General features: G+C 39.1%; 1 protein-coding gene and 1 long non-coding RNA gene across 2 annotated transcripts; one reads left to right on the top strand and one right to left on the bottom strand.

The window, feature by feature from the left end:
- Positions 1 to 231: 231 nt before the first annotated feature.
- Positions 232 to 1,111, bottom strand: LOC121648200. Its single transcript, XR_006011925.1, has 4 exons — positions 872 to 1,111; positions 691 to 773; positions 457 to 502; positions 232 to 328 (listed from the first exon to the last, which is right to left on the bottom strand). It is a non-coding gene; the product is annotated as an uncharacterized LOC121648200 (long non-coding RNA).
- Positions 1,112 to 1,224: 113 nt separating this feature from the next.
- LOC121648191 (serine/threonine-protein kinase/endoribonuclease IRE1-like) lies at positions 1,225 to 18,617 on the top strand. The gene is made up of 22 exons (XM_041998171.1): positions 1,225 to 1,482; positions 7,385 to 7,505; positions 9,329 to 9,362; positions 9,535 to 9,607; positions 9,793 to 9,865; positions 10,461 to 10,583; positions 11,037 to 11,138; positions 11,228 to 11,489; positions 12,039 to 12,117; positions 12,383 to 12,542; positions 12,939 to 13,054; positions 13,182 to 13,376; positions 13,697 to 13,961; positions 14,062 to 14,152; positions 14,235 to 14,424; positions 14,695 to 14,794; positions 14,900 to 15,099; positions 15,282 to 15,429; positions 15,857 to 15,984; positions 16,197 to 16,320; positions 17,097 to 17,164; positions 17,254 to 18,617. The coding sequence occupies exons 1-22, from the start codon at positions 1,405 to 1,407 to the stop codon at positions 17,788 to 17,790; spliced, it is 3,267 nt and encodes a 1,088-aa protein (XP_041854105.1). The 5' UTR covers positions 1,225 to 1,404; the 3' UTR covers positions 17,791 to 18,617.
- The last annotated feature ends 50 nt before the right edge of the window (positions 18,618 to 18,667 follow it).

Here is an 18,667-nt window from a genome sequence, read left to right as displayed (position 1 = left end):
ATTTAAATTACTTTTAACCTAATTTAGACATGTGTCTTGCTTTAAAAGAGAAACTTGGTGAAAATGCCAAGAAACTCCAGTTATAACAAGACTTGATGCAATCTGGCACTTATAGACCTGTGTGAATGGCCAGGGAAAAGGCCATTTCAGCTCATGAAGTGCACAAGACATGTAAAAGAATCATATTAAGACAAAGTAAGGCTTTATTAATATTTATTAAAAAAAAAAAAGGGGGGGGGGGGGGGCACTAAAAGCAGAGATATGATTGATTCAATATCAATTGAAGTTTTGAATCACTGTCCATTTCTTGAGCATCCCATTGCAGTACCTGAGGAAATTTAAAGACACTTGATTAGATCAGTTGTGATAAAATGTATTATGTGGGTCATGTCAGATACGTCTTAGAAGTCTAATGAAACATGATAATTAACAAATAAATTTTTAAAAACTGCCTACCTATGATGATGCTACTCCAGATATTAAGCCACGTCTGGTCCAGTTGCTGCATGAAAACAGAGTCTAAATGAATTCTGCTCACTGAAACAGATTACAGACTAGTGCTGACGGATCATGTCAGATTTAATTGTTGACTTCATATTTATATCAGAAGTCTAACGCACAAAACAATCATCATCCATGGAACAAAGATAAACACGATCTTTTTTTTCTTCTTTTTTTTTTTAAACGCACCTTTTGTAAACCATGTGGAGCAAAATCCGACCACGTGAACACGTTGTGACTCCAAGAACCAGACATCAGTCTCAAAATACCATCTGTGGAGAAAATATAAATAGGATTTATTTATTTTATTTTTATTTTTATTTTTTTTGTCATTTGACGTTATAAAAAAAAAACTTTTAAACCACCTCACCTTCACGTTGCTTTCCGATGCGGCCTACCCAAGATGCAGCGACATGCCATTTTAAGTGGAGTTTTAAAGGATTTACTTATTTGTAGTTAAAAATGTTTTGTATCATGTAAGATCATAATCACTTAAAAAAAACTGGTAAGCAAATAACTTGCTACCAACATTTTCGAGTCTATCTGAATTGGCTGGAAACCACATGCTCTCAACAGTGTAAGCGCTTGCTGAAGGAAATGTCTCCCGGATGTAATTTATACCACATCCGCTGTCAGTGAGCTTACCTGCCATTGGCTCGAAGTGTCCCCACGTTCCCCCTCCTTCACTCGTGTGGTTATGAATCCCAAAGTCCAACCCCCACAGTGTTCATTTCAGGAAGAAGCAGCTTTAACGTTTCATCCACAGTTGCTGGCTCAGTCTCTGACGTTACAACATTGATCAAACATTTCGAAACATCTGCTCGTAAGCCAAATCACATTGTCTATGTAGTCAGTTACCGCCCGGACTAACCAACCGTCTATCCCGGTTTGAGACCTAAGAATATGGACTGGACAGTGAGCAATCAGACTCTGGTGTGCTGCATTTTAACGTTGCTTTGCTACGCTGGTCTCCCACTTAAGGTAAGGGTGCTGAAATATAAGCTAGCTTAGACAACATTAGCGTGTAGTTACCCGAAAAACTACACATTTAACCTAACACCTTATAATCCTGCCTCGAGTCCCGCAAACAACAATATGTGTCATTTTGTGAATCTGTGATTTTTTCCTAATGCTGCGTGTTGTGTTGACTTGACAGCAGCTAGCTAACACAAATGTTAGCTACATAAATGTTAGCTAGCTGGCTAAAAGCAGTCATGTTGACAAGATTTTAACTTTACTGACACAAAAACGCCTTTCTGTATTGCTTTGTTATCATGAGTCTAGTTTCAGAAATAATGGAAACCCACATAATTAGACTATTTAACTAAATTACTGTAACCATGCAGACTTCATGGCCCCAATACTGCAGCTATTTTGTCTTCCTAATGCATGCTTTATCATACTTTTTCTCATGCTTTATGATAGTTGCTACCAAAAGTTCAGCTCCATATAGATAGACTGTCTCTTTAGATAAGGTCACATCACAAATTTAAATCACTCTTAGCGAAAGCGTGTAACCCTATACTATTGAGAGGATTTTGATAGCAATAAAAATAACTTAAGGGTAAATTTTAGTCTGGATAACTGTGATAACTTCATAGACAGTGCTAGGTCAGCAGTCTTTGATATCATTTTTAACTTCACTGAAGGTGATTAACAGATAATTTGATAACTACATGTCATCAAATACTGGCATGTTTAGAAACTTACCATTTGCAAGAGTCCAATGCATACATATTGGTGTAATAATAATAATTAAAAAAAGTTTCACAGTTTACAAACTATCCATGTGGTTAAGGTGGCCCTGCCTAATGGTGATAAATGTTGGTGAAGTCTGCCTCTGTTTGTATTCATCTCTGTGGGTTAACACTCTTTAAACACTAGACACATTTATACATGTCTGCCAGCGTAGACCTTTAATTATATGTATCTGCTTTCTATGCTGAGGTAAACCTAAAAAACATTATTTGTACCAGTATATTTCATATGCATTTGTATTTTAAATATTTTTCTCCTGAGCTATTTGTATCTTCTATTTGTTTTATGTTCCTAATAATTTCAGATGTTCGTCATTGAAGAATGTCATTGTTACACATGATGATTCTTTGCGGTTAGGTTGGTCTTATCATGCAGCAGGCCACTTCCAAATAGTCATAATCAAAATGCAGCAAGAAGAGCTGCATTGTACGTAGTGCAGGTAAACACTAACAACCTTGTAATCGTGGTAATTTTAAGCAAAACACTTCTTTAAAGTGGGCCAGAACTGCAGAAAGACTTGAGGACGAAACCTATTTGCTCCTTGATAAGTAAGCCACTGCAGCTAAGAAGCAGATTAAAGTGGCTTTATAATCCCCTATCATGTCTCAGGTTCCTCTCTTAGCCTATTAGAAAGTCTGAGTGTAGTGGGGGTGACAAACGATAGGCTAACTATTCTAACTTAAGTGTGTGAGTGATGGTTACAAATGGAATATCTTCATAAGAAATGCTCATTGTGAGTTTATTTTCACTATGGCTTCTTAACAGTTTAGCTGTCTGTAAGGTCACTTGATGTACCCTTGAAAGCATGATTTATCTGGCTAAAGGCATGATAATGTTTAACTGCTGCCATTCATATTTTTTTTTTTAGGTATTGCTTCTTAAATTATGCTTATACCTCACTGCACGCGTCTGCAGGCTGTTTACACCAACATTCATACCTTAATACTTTAACTGGAATTAGAAAATGATCTGTCCTCAAATGTAGTTCAGATTCATCATTTTAAAAAGATTGTGATCCTACAGTATCTTATCACAACAGTCGCCTGGCTATGCGTGTGGCTGAACACGGCCAACACGTGACATCTTTTCTCTGAGGCAACACCATGCAGAGAGTACTTTATAGAGATGTACTCATCTGAAAAGTTAATAGAGCTCCACTGTTGTATGTAATTTTTAAAAAATATTATTTGGCACTAGTTGCTGGGGTTTAAAGCCAGGACAACTGCAATGGGAGGTTTTAGCCTCTGCACAGATGCCACTGGTTCAGCCAGTTGCATTACCAAGCATGCTTTATTCAAATTTAAAATGTGAAATATGGCTTTTGAACAGTCATCTCCCTATGCCATAGTTTATCACATGTCCTATTGTAGTGACATTGTATGTAGTTGTGCCTAAAGATGAACTTCACATGCTTTCAGGCTGTTAGTGCAGGTGCTTCATCATGTTCATTTTGATGACTTGACGCTTTCACAGCACTCCCCATGTCAAGTAAACAGATGTGTGATAATGCTTTTTTTCTTGGTTCCTGTGTTGGTTTTTGCCTGCACACTGGTAAGCTGCTAAACGTTTGCAAATTGCTGCAGACAAGCTATTAGCAGGTCTAGAAATTGTACTTTTTTTTAAAGAAAACTATAATTTATTGCCAGTTTTAGTGTATGTAAGATATATTTTGCTAGTAGTTTGCCTGAGCCTGACATCAAATCCACATGTTAAGAGATTTTTTGATATTTTTGCAGTGCTTTTCATACCAATCATCAAGTCATTTTTAATTAATAATATAATATCTTCTCTCTCTGTTATCACATTAGTCTTCCTATTAGATGGTCCTCAGTCTGGCTCATCGTGGGAAGAAAAATGTTTGAGCTAATGTTGAGATGTGGGATTAGTTTTTACCCCAATTTATTCACTGGCGATGTACAATTAAAAGTTGTTTAGACTTGATAGGGAAGCTCCCAATTTCAGCCAGTCTGTGTTGAGGGTGTTCTGCCAAGCAGCAGGCCGTGAGGCAGAGATACACTCCATTGACCTCTGTTAGTGATAGCATGAGTATTGTAGTCTGTGTCCCTTTAAGGTATATCTGGCCTCATTGCAGAAGGAAGAATTAAGATCTTAGAAATTGTAATGGGTTTGGTTTCACCCAGTTCTGTGGTGTTGTGCAACTCTGTTATGCAATAGTATTTCTGTGTAACACAGAATGGGGAAACAGTAGAAAAGACACCAATATTTTAGTCTTTAGCTATATGGAGCTTTTCATTCTGAGCAGCCAAATACTGTAAAACAGATGTCCTTGGAGCACAGTTCTTTAGCATATTCACTAGTTGTTGAATGTCAGTGTCCATGCAAAACTAAGAGGGTAACAGATGTTTGGAGAGTAATTTGTTTGTGAAACCAAGTGTGCTTCTAGAGGTTATGAGGGGCCCAATACCAGGTTAGTTATGATTCTCCAAACACAGTTGTGTGATGCTTGTGAGTTTGGAGCCCAGTGGGAACAGTTGCAGGTGCACATTATTTACACAGAAGTCTGTATATGATGTGTGAGATTACAGCAGGGGATCCTTAGGCAAATTTTGATGGATCTAGTTTCTCTCTGCAGATAGGATGAAACTTTCAGGGGGTTGTTTTGTCTTGGTTTCTGTTTTGTTAGGTATAAGAGATTGATATTTTTCCTCAACTGTAAGATTGTAACGCACAGAGAGAAAGAAGTGGGAATTACAAAATGACTGTGTTGGGCCGTCTGGCAGTGGTCACTGACATGGGTGTTAGGGGAAATCCTAAGTGTCTAACTTGAGAGGGACATCCTGAGTAACTCTATGGTACTGGTGCATTTTCTCTCCATGCCATAAACGCAAGCCTGACTCATTAGCTCTTGTGTGTTTTCCACTTACATCTTAAATGTGTCTTAACTGCTCAGCAAAATGCACTAGTAATTTTTAACTGGTGAATTGCACTTGTATGGGCTGTTTACACCACCCTGAAGGAGCTGTTAAAGTGGAGAAGTAAGTGATGCAGATCAATAATATCACTCTAATTCAGTAAAACAGACCTAAACCAGCTGTTCAGGTGTTTTAAATGTCCTATGCCTAAAAATCTTTTTTCACAAACAATTGAAAGGTACTGACAGTGTATGTCTGGATACAAATGTATTATGCCTAGGAAAATGTATGGTTTGGTAATGCTTACAGTAAGTGCATAAAATGCAAATGTATAAAATGTAAAAGGAAACAGTTGAAATACTACAAGTTGAGTAACAAATATAGAATAATATTATTAGTTTTAAAGTAAAGCTGATCAGACTGACATTGTGCAGTTTTCTTTGTTCGGTCAGCAGTCTGCACTCTCAAACACCCACTCTGGACCTCTTCCTTCCCACTTTTGCCCAAGACCATAAGATGCCCAGAGTTGGTTATCATGGGTTTGTAGCATTCTATAGTGGATGACTAGAGCACACACCACCCGCAGTGTTGTTTTTCTGGCATAGGCCAAGTCATGAGCCCGGATAGCGTTGCTGCAGCCGTAGGTTCAGTTGTTTTCACTCGATTTGCTGCATCTTCATTTAATAATACTTCTCTGTGTTTTTATCTTTCCCTCAGAAAACTGTCAGCATTTTGCTTTTGCTTTGTCACATTATTTCATTTTCTGAACTGATCCAAATATTTTGTTCCCACGTCTGTTCTTGGCCCCTATATATCCGAGTAGGAGTAAAAGGTTTGGGATAGAATGGAGCCCATATGGCCTGTCAGCCTACAATTCATCTGTGCATTTTTTAAATGGTCCACCGCAAAATAGATTTTTCTTTTAATCTAACCAAGTTTATAGGTTATGATGGGTGGCGATACGGTATTATGCATGATGTGTTGACTACTTCTGCAAGTGTTTTGGCCTTGCAACGTTATTTGCTCACTTCCCAGCTAATCAACCAATCACAATGTGGCATTTCAGTCATTGCAGTCAGTGGTAGTTTTCCTGTTAAAAACCCAGTATAACCCTTATACAGCGTAATTGTTTATTCTAAGATGACAGATTTCAACATTCTGGTTATGGTTTAAAAATAAAATTGCACCTGTGCTGAGGAAAATGCAAGTATTATGACCAGCAGGGACTGTATGGTGGTGGTTTCATTTCCTCTCCAACCGAACACACAGACTTTACTTATTAGCTGTGTTGTTTTGTTTGTGTTTGGCTTAAGAGCATTTCAGCTCTCCAACCTCCATTTGTGTTTTCTCGAATGCATCTTAATGCTCAGGGAGTGTGTTAGTCATTTTGAGTGTGTGAATTACATTTTATGTGGGGGCCATTTACATCGTCACAAGGGACTTGTTTTGTGGGATTAGCCTGCTTTGATCAATACAGCTGTGGATCACCGGGACAGTGAGGACAGCTTCAGCTGCATAGGTTTCATGTAGTAGAAGTACATGCCCTAATGAAAATGCCAAAGAAATCTTTTTATGTTCCAAATTTACATGACATAAACAGGTGTGTGTTTTTCCTATGCTCTAGCATAAAAACATACTGAACCATGACCCCAAGATTTTGATTATAGATATTGCCTCAATAATTCATACTCCAGGAATATTTGTCTTTGTGGATGAATAATATATATATATTTTCGCAATTACATTCACTTATGCAGTAAGACCAATATAGAGCTGAGCTCATAAGGGCCCAGCCTCATGCACTCTCCTTCTTTAGTTCAAGTTTTGACTCTGGATTTTATTCATAACATCTGAAAACTCATCCAGTTCCCTGCCTTAGTCACCAAGTCTGTCAACCGTATTCATAGCTTGTTCTTTTTCTATATTGATCTGAAGTAAAGCATTCCAAGGTGACATATTCCTCCTCCACACAGTCAGGTGCCCCACCCAGGCGGGAACATGCTGTATTATCTTACTATGTGATAATTCCTTCATTTTAATAATGTTTGCTCTAAGTCTGTGAGGATAGTAATGGCTGAGTGTTTAGTGACTTAAGTCATTGTTCTTTGCTTTAATGCACAAGCACATACCTGTGGATTTAAATAGGATAATGCCTGTCTACACACCTGTGCTTGTCATTGGCTGATTTTTAACAGGGATGTCTGTTAATGTTATTATGTTTTATTACATTTGCGTGTGTGGTGTTTCTGTAGGGGGTTTGCAGTGCCAGCACAGTTTCCCTTCCTGAAAGCTTGCTGTTTGTGTCTACCTTGGATGGAAACTTGCATGCCGTCAGCAAGAAATCTGGCTCTATCAAATGGACTCTGAAAGAAGGTAAGAGGTGATTACCAGAGTCAAGTGTTTGTATGCCCCCCCCACCCTTATTCTTAAAGCTCTTTCTTATTATTTTGCAATTTTTTTACTGCCACATGGAGAGCAATGAAGTTCTCTTATTTGTTTGTTTGTAACATGGAGGTGCATTCAGCTTTTGCTACTTGCAGTGTGGTTTTCTGTCACATATGCTACTCTAGCATACATGGCACTGAATCACCTAAAAGTTTTAGAATTTTAGACACATTAAAAGCAGATTTTCTATTAAGTTAAATTTACATGACTGAAGCAAAGACCATGTTTTTAAGTGGCCATGCAATATCAAGACTTTTATACTTGTTTTTGTTTATTTTATTTATTTATTTTAAAGAATGTTTATTAGTGTTGTTGAATTTTTATATATATATAAGAAACGTTTTCTAAGATTAAAGCATGTGTTCACACCATACTTGAAGAGAGCACTGAGTGAGGTTCTCTTAGGCACGAAACTGGGTAATTATTAACAGAGTGAGGGGCAAATATAGCTTGTAATCAGGGCCAGAGTGGGTCCGATGTCACCTGCACACCGCATGTACTGTACTGTTTTGTTTCTGTGTTAACGCACTACACACTTGGGAATTACATTAGATAAAGGAGACTTGGAAAGCTTGAGGTATTTGAGGGTGTTTTGTGAAGTTGAAGACAAGACGTAATGGAACTTTCTAAGTCTTCATCTGTTTAATACATACAGTTTAAGCTAACATTTTGTTATCAGTTGACTTATTTCTTATTTAAGTATCATTAGACTGATTTAGATTGTCCTGTCTGAATCCACTCAATACCCAAATCACTAAGTCTGAGGCCGAGGCTGACTCCCCCGCGTCATCTGTTTTCCTGGAACGGCTACTGAATATAAATTTCAGTGGTTCTGTACCAGGCTTTGCACACACCTGTTGTTGTGCTTCAGCCAGTCAACCAAACACCCACATAATGAGAGTGAAGCTGAAATCTTTTACCTTGACCAGTGTTGAACAGGACTGTAACCACAAGCATCTCCTCCCACTGTTTACCTGTCTCGCTCTGTTGGTTTTGCAAACACGTATTTATATTTCAGCCAGTCAGGTTTAACATCCTTATATGCAGCCTATAAAAACATTGTTTTCACAACACCTGCTCCAGTCACATATGCTGAATACTAATGTTTATTGGATACACCACACATTTAACACCTTCAGATTATCCCGCACCTTAACCGCTTCCATTGTTGACCTCTTTGGGGCACCACCCCAGAGATGTGCTCCACCTGCTCCACACCTACTGTGTTCACACTGTTAGGTGTGTGTTTGTCTAGTAGCAACAGAAGCTCCCGTTTTAGTAGGATAATTGATTTAGTCACCCACTAAAAAGATAATATAAGGGCTTTTGTCAAAAGTCTAAAGTAAACTTTCTCAGCTAACAGAACAATAAAATGATCTTGTCAAAGAAGAAGTGGATTATATGAGAACTGATTCTTCTATAAGTTTTAAGTTAGTTTTATTATCATACAAATATGTATTATTTGATAAATTGCTATCTTGTATTATTTTAACAGTTGTAGCTAATTAAGTTAACTGATCTCAAGCATGCTTGTTTTGCTTACAGCTGTTTGCTAACATAAATGTTTGCCTTTCATGTTGGCCGTGAGGGGGATCCAAGTTCAGTTGGACTTTGTGTCCTCAACGGTTGAATGTCACCAACGTTCATGTCATACTCTTACTCAACAGCTACCGGCCATGCTTTCATTTGTTGGAAGATAATCTTGTCAGTCCTGACTAGCATCTTGTCTTCTTTTTTCTCCCTCCTCACAGATCCAGTTCTTCAGGTCCCCACACATGTAGCAGAGTATGTATCCCGGAGTTATTTTTTCTTATTGGTGCATATATATTTTCAGTTATAGCTTTTGTCTGTAACAAAAGATAGTATATGCAAAACTTGCTGAACTTGATGTGTCCGTTACTTGAACTATTTGCTTGCATGATCTTGTTTTGCAAGTCTCCTCTTTTCTTCCCACCAGGCCTGCATTTCTGCCTGACCCCAATGATGGCAGTCTGTACTCTCTGGGAGGAAAGAACAACGAAGGCCTCACAGTAAGAGGAAATAACTTTTATAAAAAATTGTGATCTTCCGTATTAGAGAGACACACTTCTCATTTCTTTCTTCCATTGAAAATGGAAAATTATGCACTATCATAACAGACTTACAGCTGCTGTTCATACATGCTGTATTTGATGATCTAATGTTTATTTGTGATGTTTTTTTTTCCCTCTAACAGAAATTACCGTTCACTATCCCTGAGTTGGTCCAGGCCTCCCCCTGTCGCAGCTCTGATGGAATCCTTTACATGGGTAGGAATTCATAAATAGCTGCTCTTATCAGGCTTCAACAGAATATGTAGTTACCTTTTGTTCCACTCAACGACTGCTCTTTTGAATTTACTACTGTTATTGCAGGACAGGTAATCTTAAATACTGACTATGTGTCATTGTTTAAAGGGAAGGCGGTTGAGATTTGCCTCTCACTGTCCTTATCTGCTTATCAGTGAACGTTTTTTTTGTCTGTCTCGCTTCTTGGATTTCAATTGTAAAAGTCATTTGATTATGGAATGCTTACAACCCAGTATTGTTAGTTAAATGTCTGCATGTCACTTTACATACTTGGACTTGCACATAGTGGGTCTAAATACTGGTTTGACAATTACTTACAAGTATTCCAGCGAGATTTTGCTGCTGTCTCTCATCACACATTTGTTATAAATAATGCAATCAGCAATGAATTGTCCTGCAATAGGTGTCAAGTGTGTTTGAGCTATTAACATCTAGAAGCAGTTGTTATAAAAAAATATTAAATGTATGTAAATATAAGTTTATTTAGATTTAAATAAATCTTCAGCTGCAGCATTGGTAAACAGTTTTCTTTGTGTGTCTGTGTGCTCGTATCCAGGTAAGAAGCAGGACTTGTGGTATGTGGTTGACTTGTTGACTGGTGAGAAACAACAGACTCTGACTTCCTCCTTTGCTGAGATGCTGTGTCCCTCTTCATCTCTTCTCTATCTGGGACGCACAGGTAATAACAAAAGAATTGCAACAGCACAATATCAGCTATATTGCTTTTTTTTTTTCTTGCTCTTGGTAGACACTTGACATAACAGCCTATAACATTCAGTTGATTGTTTAGTCTGGATCTTATTTGTCTTGTATACTTTAACCTCACACTGTTGGCAAACCATTATTTACTTCCTGCTCATCTACCTCCACTAATCTCCAACCTTATCTCAACAAGATCACCAACCCCCAATCTGTCCCTGTAAATTTAAAAAAACTCCGAAATATGGTGTTAAGTTGAAGTTCACTTTGTCACTCAACTACATATCAGCTGCATTTTGTTATTTTAATTCTTTATTAAGAAGAACATTTAACATAATCCAACATGACACTCAAACCCTTGCTTTTGTGCTAGTTAAATACGTAATCCCTTGCAAATGCACGTTCCCTTTTGTGCTGTCCGTGGCTCTGTTAGAGTACACCATCACCATGTATGACACCAAGAGCAGAGAGCTTCGCTGGAATGCCACCTACTCAGACTACGCCTCCACCCTTCCTGATGATGACACCAAATATAGTAAGATTACTAGAATAAGTTGACTCTTTTGTAGCTTTAATTGCCGGTACACATTGCCCATCATTTGTTTGCTTATTGGTGCTCCACAGAGATGGCTCATTTTGTGTCCAATGGCGACGGACTTGTGGTGACTGTAGACAGCGAAACTGGAGACGTTCAGTGGGTCCAGAACTACAACTCTCCAGTGGTGGCAATGTATATCTGGCAGCGCGAGGGTCTCCGTAAAGTTCCCCATACTAATGTGGCTGTGGAAACCCTGCGGTACCTCACTTTCATGTCTGGAGAGGTTGGCCGCATCACTCAGTGGAAATATCCATTTCCAAAGGAGAAGAAGCCCAAGAACAAATTCATGTAATTTAATTTTTTTCATGCCTTACCTCTAGGGAGATATTTAATTCCATTTCCTTTTGTGTAAGAAATTTCTATTTGCAGATAATATGTTGTTTATAGGTCTGTTTTTTGTATTCGGTTTTTCCTCCTGAGCATCATTCAGAGACAAAAATGTTGCCCAAGAACTATCTTTAACATGTTAGAGCATTTTGAACCCATGAATCAAATTTTGACAGGGTAAACGTGAAATGCATTTTTATTAAGATAATATAATGTTCAAGCAGAGTCAAGACATGAACTTTCAAACAAGTAGTTGCAACAGGGCTGGTTTCAGCTCTGGTTTCAGTGTTGTTTTTTCTTTCTTTCTTTGCAGTATATTGTGTCCACACCTGCTTCTGTGTAAAAGCACAAAGAGGACTTTCAGTACATGTTCCCATGTGCAAATTTAACCTCTTCTTATTTGGGTTGACAAGTTTATACTTTTGTAGCCGTGCTCTTTAGCATTAAGCATGATGTAAAATGTTTTTACTATAAAGTAAAAGATTGTTTATTGCATTTTTTCCCCCTCAGGGCCACTTTATATGTGGGCAAATACTCCACAAGCCTGTATGCATCTCCCTCTCTGGTGCATGATGGTGTTACTGTTGTGGTGAGTGCTGTTTTATATTATTAGTGAGTCAGTTTCTCAGATGATTGCCTCCATGTTCAAAGATTTCCAAAGAAGTCCTACTTTTCAAAGAGAATTGTTCCAGAGTCTCCCAGTGAGTCAGTCTGCTAGTATCCTTTTCTGATTGTGTCTTAGCTTGCCTAGGCTCAGATCATTTTGCAGCACAGACTCACTGTTTTTTTTTCTTCAGTGGCCTCATATTTAAGACCATGAGAGGTCTGATAGCAGGTTGTTTGTGTGTCTTTAGCCTCGTGGCAGCACCTTCCCCCTGCTGGAAGGCCCTGATAGCCAAGAGACAGAAGAGGACAAGGAGTGTGTCATCACACCAAGCACAAGTGTGAAATTCAACGCTGCTCTCCGAGAGCGAAACCGGATCAACTATATGAGGAACTACCTGCTTCTCATAGGTATTAAACCTGCTCATAAACATGTTAGACTGAACTTGGTCTGAAAAATGACCAATTTTTAGTTTATATTCTTAGATAATGCTATGAGGGAAAAGAATTTTCAAGCCTTATTTTTTACTTATTGAGATTTGACATCAGGATTGTATTTTGTCAAAAATGCAGTTTAATGTAATCGTTTACACCATTCACATTAGAAGCTCAGCACTGGATGTACCTTCAGTGAAATATACAGAGACTGCCATCTGCTGGATGATAAATGAAGTTGTAGATATTCTAACATTATACAGTCTTATTGTTTTAACCCCAAAACTATCAATACTTTATTACAATTAAAACAAGTGTTTTGATGAATGTAAACAACTGTTCTGTTTTAAAAGTTTTCTCTTGACATTTTAGGTCATCATGAAACGCCCCCCGAAGCTCACACCAAGATTCTGGAGAAGTTTCCTGACAGCTTCCCTCGCAATCAAGGCAACGTCATCCCACCTACTACTGACAAGAAAGTAGAAGAGGTTTGTGTGAATGTGTTTGCCTGAAGTTATCACAAGTTTTTGCAGACATGTTTAAACATCTCTGCAGATTTTCTCATCCACTTTCTTGTCATTGTCATGTTTGTGCTCCTGTGCCTCCTTGCTGTAGAAGGTCAATGATAGCGGTATGGATGATGGGCCACCTTCAGCTGTGCCTGAAACATCGATCCAAGAACCTGGAACAAGTGGTCGCATTGTGCGTCCAGAGGCTCTTGTGGATTCGATGCTCAAAGACATGGCCACCATTATCTTCTCCACTTTCCTCCTTGCTGGCTGGCTGGCCTTTGTTATTATCTACCCCAAAGTAAGTCTCAGATGAGGTTTTGTGTGTGTGTACAGTTACTACACATTAGTACGGTCTGAGAGTAACAGGATCAGCAGCTTATTCCACCAAGTCAGGGAAATCTTAAAGTTTGAGGCTGCAGTGGTGGTCTGGGAAAGATGCATATACAAATTTTAAAAAATATATACAAAATGACCTTGTATTCATAGCTATGGGAAGCAAGTGGGAGGCACGGGGAATGGACAGTATAGAGGATAGATGATACAGCATACTAAAACTCCAAACACAAAGGTTTTATTATTTTTTTGGAGCTTTTAATGTGGTGTCATGTCTCACCTCAGAGTGTGCATAAACAGCAGCAGCTGCAGCACCAGGAGTTCCAGAGACAGATGGAGGAGAGGTTGGAGCTGCTCCAGAGGCAGCAGCCCTTCTCCGCTGCAGATGTGGGCCTGGGCTTAGCTTCAGACAGCGACTTCCTGGAGGTGGCTCGCACTCGCTCGGATTGCTCAGACCACAGCAGCCCCAATGTCACCCCCCGCGCATCCAACCACTCCAATATGTCTGTGTCAGAACTGGGGAGCTTGACCAATGAGCATGAAGATGGAGGTAAGCACTGTGAAATTAAATCTTCTGCTAATATCTGTGGTGTTTCTCATTTGAGTTGTTGTAACCTGGTTTTTGTCTGTTTTGAAATGCATCTTCTCAGAAGAGGAGTCCAGTATTGTCCGAGTGGGCAACATAACTTTCCATCCCAAACAGGTCTTGGGGCATGGTGCTGAAGGAACCATTGTGTACAAGTAAGCAAATAAGTCACGACTGCTTCTGGTAAGTTTTCCTAGGTGCCAAAGAAATACTACATTTTTGTTGTTTCCAAACAAGGGGCCAGTTTGACAACCGTCCAGTGGCAGTGAAGAGAATCCTCCCAGAGTGCTTCAGCTTTGCAGACCGAGAGGTTCAGCTGCTGAGGGAGTCTGATGAGCACCCAAATGTCATCCGATACTTCTGTACTGAGAGGGACCGTCAGTTCCAGTACATTGCCATCGAGCTGTGTGCTGCCTCTCTTCAGGAGGTGATAATTAGCTTATTTGCACTTTTTTGCAAAAGGACAAAAAAAGCTGAGTTAATACTGCTTTGCTCTTCAGCACAATTTAAGTGTTTTTTTTAAATCTCAACCAGATTTCAATGTTTCCATAATGATGCATTACTTTATTTTGATGTAGTTTAAGTTCTCAACATTTTCTTTGTTATATTTTTACAAAAAATAGAAATCTACTGTGTTAAATTAAAGTTGGGCTGTTACAGTTCTTGTACTACAATGGCTATCTTTTAATCTCACTAGTATGTGGAAAAAAAGGATTTCAATCGTCATGGACTTGAACCTGTGATGCTTCTTCAGCAGACCATGTCAGGACTGACCCATCTACACTCTCTCAATATTGGTATCCGTCACTGAATCCAAAATGCATTCACATTTTTATTGTCACTTTTTTTTGTGTGTGTGTTGTTAAGCTGTCTGTTCTTGTCCTTATCGTCTCGCTCCACAGTCCACAGAGACCTGAAACCCCACAACATTCTTGTGTCCATGCCAAACGCCCACGGCCGGGTCCGGGCTATGATTTCCGACTTTGGTCTGTGTAAGAAGCTCGCAGTGGGTCGCCACAGTTTCAGTAGAAGGTCTGGAGTTCCAGGCACAGAGGGCTGGATCGCTCCAGAGGTTCTCAGTGAGGACTGTAAACACAATCCGGTGAGTTAGTGATGCAGCGGCAGCTCAGTAAGGGTGTAAATATCCTCGGTTGTCAGGCTGTATACTCAGTGGAATGTTAGCATTACCCTTTTGAAATGGTGCTGTCAGACCAGATGATACTGATGTTTATTGTTTGGTGCATTCTGTAACCTCACATATGCTTTTGTCCTTTCCTTTGTTAGACCTGCGCAGTTGACATCTTCTCTGCTGGTTGTGTCTTCTACTACGTGGTGTCGCAGGGAAGCCATCCTTTTGGCAAGTCTCTGCAGAGGCAAGCAAATATTCTACTGGGCACCTACAGCCTCGACTATCTGCAGAGTGACAAACATGGTGAGAGTTATGCTTGTGGGTGTTTTGGTTGTTTTTAGTGGTTCTCTTATCACTGCCATTAATTTCCAATAAAGTAATGTGTAGTAGTCATTGTCATGATCTCAGCTCTGTTAATACAGCAGCAGAGTTTTTTTTTTTTATTTAAATTAATGTATTAAGTTTTAAAACTGATTTACTGGCTTTAGTTTTGCAGAAGGAAATTGTGTGCACAATAAATTATAGTCCCTATAAATGTAGTGGATCACAGAGACTTTTTTTGCACTCCGCTGCCAAATGGCCAAACCAATGTGAGAAACATGGAGACTCAAAATTAATTTCAAGCGCTTGATATCACTTAAGTGATTTGTTTATTCAATCAGTGTCTGAAACGTTTGAATCACAGTTCAAGAACACCTCATCAATAGCAGCATGCTTGTGTTTTCATTAGGGGATATTGTAGCCAGAGATCTAATAGAGCAGATGTTGAGCATGGATCCCCACAGACGGCCTTCAGCTGAAAGTGTTCTCAAACATCCTTTCTTCTGGAGTCTGGAGAAAGAGCTGCAGTTCTTTCAGGTTAGTCAGTGATTTCACTGCTATTCTCTTTCAGGCGTGTGCATATCACATATGCTGGTTGCATTTTAGTGTCTTGGCATCTTCTGTAAAAATACAAGGAAATTCACAAGCAATAATAGATTTCCATGCAAATTATTTAAATTATGTTTAATGAGTGGCAATGAGAGCATCTTACTGTTTCTCACTTTTGTATATATTTTTTTTGCCTGCAGGATGTGAGTGACAGAATAGAAAAGGAGCCTTTGGACGGACCAATTGTAAGACAGCTAGAGCGAGGTGGGAGGGCTGTTGTCAAGAGCGACTGGAGAGAGCACATCACTGTTCCACTGCAGACAGGTAACAGAGTCATTTAAATGTTTACAACTGGTAAAATAGGGACTTCTTGTTAATATTTTTGTTAAACTTATTCTTCCTCTGGTCTCTGTGGAGAGTTTAACTCTCCAGTCTATATTTTTGTTTTATCAATGCTATTTTTGTTGAAAAAAAATGACCAACTACTCTCAGGTTCTGATTGTATTCCATCTCATAGTTACTTTGATGTTTAGTCATTGCTGAATTGATGTATCCTGTCACCGGAAGATATTGCAATGTGTGTTTGTGTGTGTGTTTGAGAAGGCTTGCTACTTCCTGTTAGCAGTACTACCCACTGAACATTACGCCATCCCACTAATGATCAATATGCTGTGCAATTAATGAGTTGAACAATATGGCAAAGACGATTTAATCAGGGTCAACTGCAAAAAATTACAGAGTATTGTGATCATTAGGCACTTACCGTGTGGCTATCTTATTTTATGGATTAAATAGTACAGACTAGAGGTATACTAATGCTTTTTCAATCTTTTTAGAAAAAACAAAATATGCCTTTTAAAACTAGAATAATTTAACTTTTTGACAGTTGTATCATCTTGGAAAAAATAGGATTAAACTGAATAAAAATCATGCTTTAATCTCTTATAAACTGTTTCTATTATTGCCCTGATTAGCAAAGCTAAAAAATAGCAACGACAAATAAAAAACAACTTTATTTCAAGATCTTCTGTATACTAATATGTGAGTTTGATCACTGTGGTGAATGTGCACCAGGTTTTATCTTTCTCTGTTTTTGGCAGATCTGCGGAAATTTCGTTCGTATAAGGGTGGGTCAGTCAGAGACCTGCTGCGTGCGATGAGAAACAAGGTAAGAGTGTTTTTTCTATAAGAAACTACTTTGTGATTAAATTAATTTCTTCCCTTCTGTCAAATTTATTGTTGATCTTCCCTCAACAGAAACATCATTACAGAGAGTTGCCTGCTGAGGTGCAGGAGACTCTGGGCTCCATCCCTGATGACTTTGTCTCCTACTTTACGTCCCGCTTTCCTCACCTACTGATGCACACCTATCTGGCCATGCGGACCTGTGCTCCTGAGAGGCCATTCCTGCCTTATTACTCTGCTGCAGTGCAGCTTTCCAAAACGCATACCCAGTGTGTTCATGGGCCACAAAGACTAAATGAACCATGTTCTCAACACCTGCCAACACATGCATCACAATCTCCGTTACAGCCGCAGGAACCTTCACATTCATTCCCTTCTGTTCAGATCTGTAGCACAGCAATTGCTGAATCAGCACTGTCATCACCAGATGAGCCTGTATCTTCACAGTTTCCAGTTCAGACAGTAGAGCCCGTACTGCCAACACAGATCGACTTGAACCCTACATTTGCCTCAGAATTGCCTACAGTTCCTCTCAGGCAAAGAGAGTCCTGTCAGCCTGACGTGCCCACACTGTCTGATACTCCTACACTGGACAAGAAACTGGTGTGAACTGAATCACAGTTAGGTGGACCCAGCAAAAATGGGAGCATTGCCTTAAACAGTGGAAAACATTTGGGAGTAAGTTGCTGTGCCCCGAGCTGGTGAGGACCAGGCCTGCAGTGCCTGGGATCCACTGCAAGACACAGCAGCTAAATAAAAGTGCCTTCTGCTGACCTGGCTAAAAATGATCCCCAACACAAGTCTGTCCACAAGTGTCTCTGCTGAGAAGAAGTCGCATAGCCAACAGGATGCTTTTGTATGTTTTCTTGTAGCTGGACTGAGCAAAGAAATGCTTTTAATTTTATTACACCTTGTCCAAAAAAGTGTTTGTCCAAAAAATGTCTGGTGTCCGTTGTGGGAAAGGTTTCCAGATGTTGTGGAACATTTGGGTAGTTTTATTGTGCAATGTTGTGTATTTTTCAGTGAGTATTTGCTGCACAGATACTGTAAGCATAGTTTTGTACAGACTGATTCAGAATTTGGATCATAAATCACTTAATGTGGCCCATGTGCCTTTTTAAATGGAAACATCACTGTGCTCTTTGGTACAGATCTTTAAAATAGACTATGCTAAATGTGCTTGATTCCAATTAATGCTGCTAGACTACTTCTCTTTTGTAAATCAAAACTATTGTGCTGACTCAGTGAGGGTGGACCGCTCCAAAGGGTGTTCAGGGTGGCATCTGAATACAATAAGTAATTTAATCTTAATGTTTTTGGTCAAATATGAGTTTAGAAGTCAAGCCACAGAATGCTCATGTATATTAACTTTTTAAAGGTGTCAAAGTGAAGTTAATGAATTGCACATTAAATTCTATTATTTTGTTTTCTACTAATATTTTGTGTGGGAAGTTTTTGCTGCATCTCAGGTTGGGAATTGGGAAAC

Source organism: Melanotaenia boesemani, chromosome 2, assembly GCF_017639745.1.
Source record: "Melanotaenia boesemani isolate fMelBoe1 chromosome 2, fMelBoe1.pri, whole genome shotgun sequence".
In the NCBI taxonomy this organism is placed as follows: domain Eukaryota; kingdom Metazoa; phylum Chordata; class Actinopteri; order Atheriniformes; family Melanotaeniidae; genus Melanotaenia; species Melanotaenia boesemani.
This window is presented reverse-complemented; position numbering and strand designations above follow the sequence as displayed.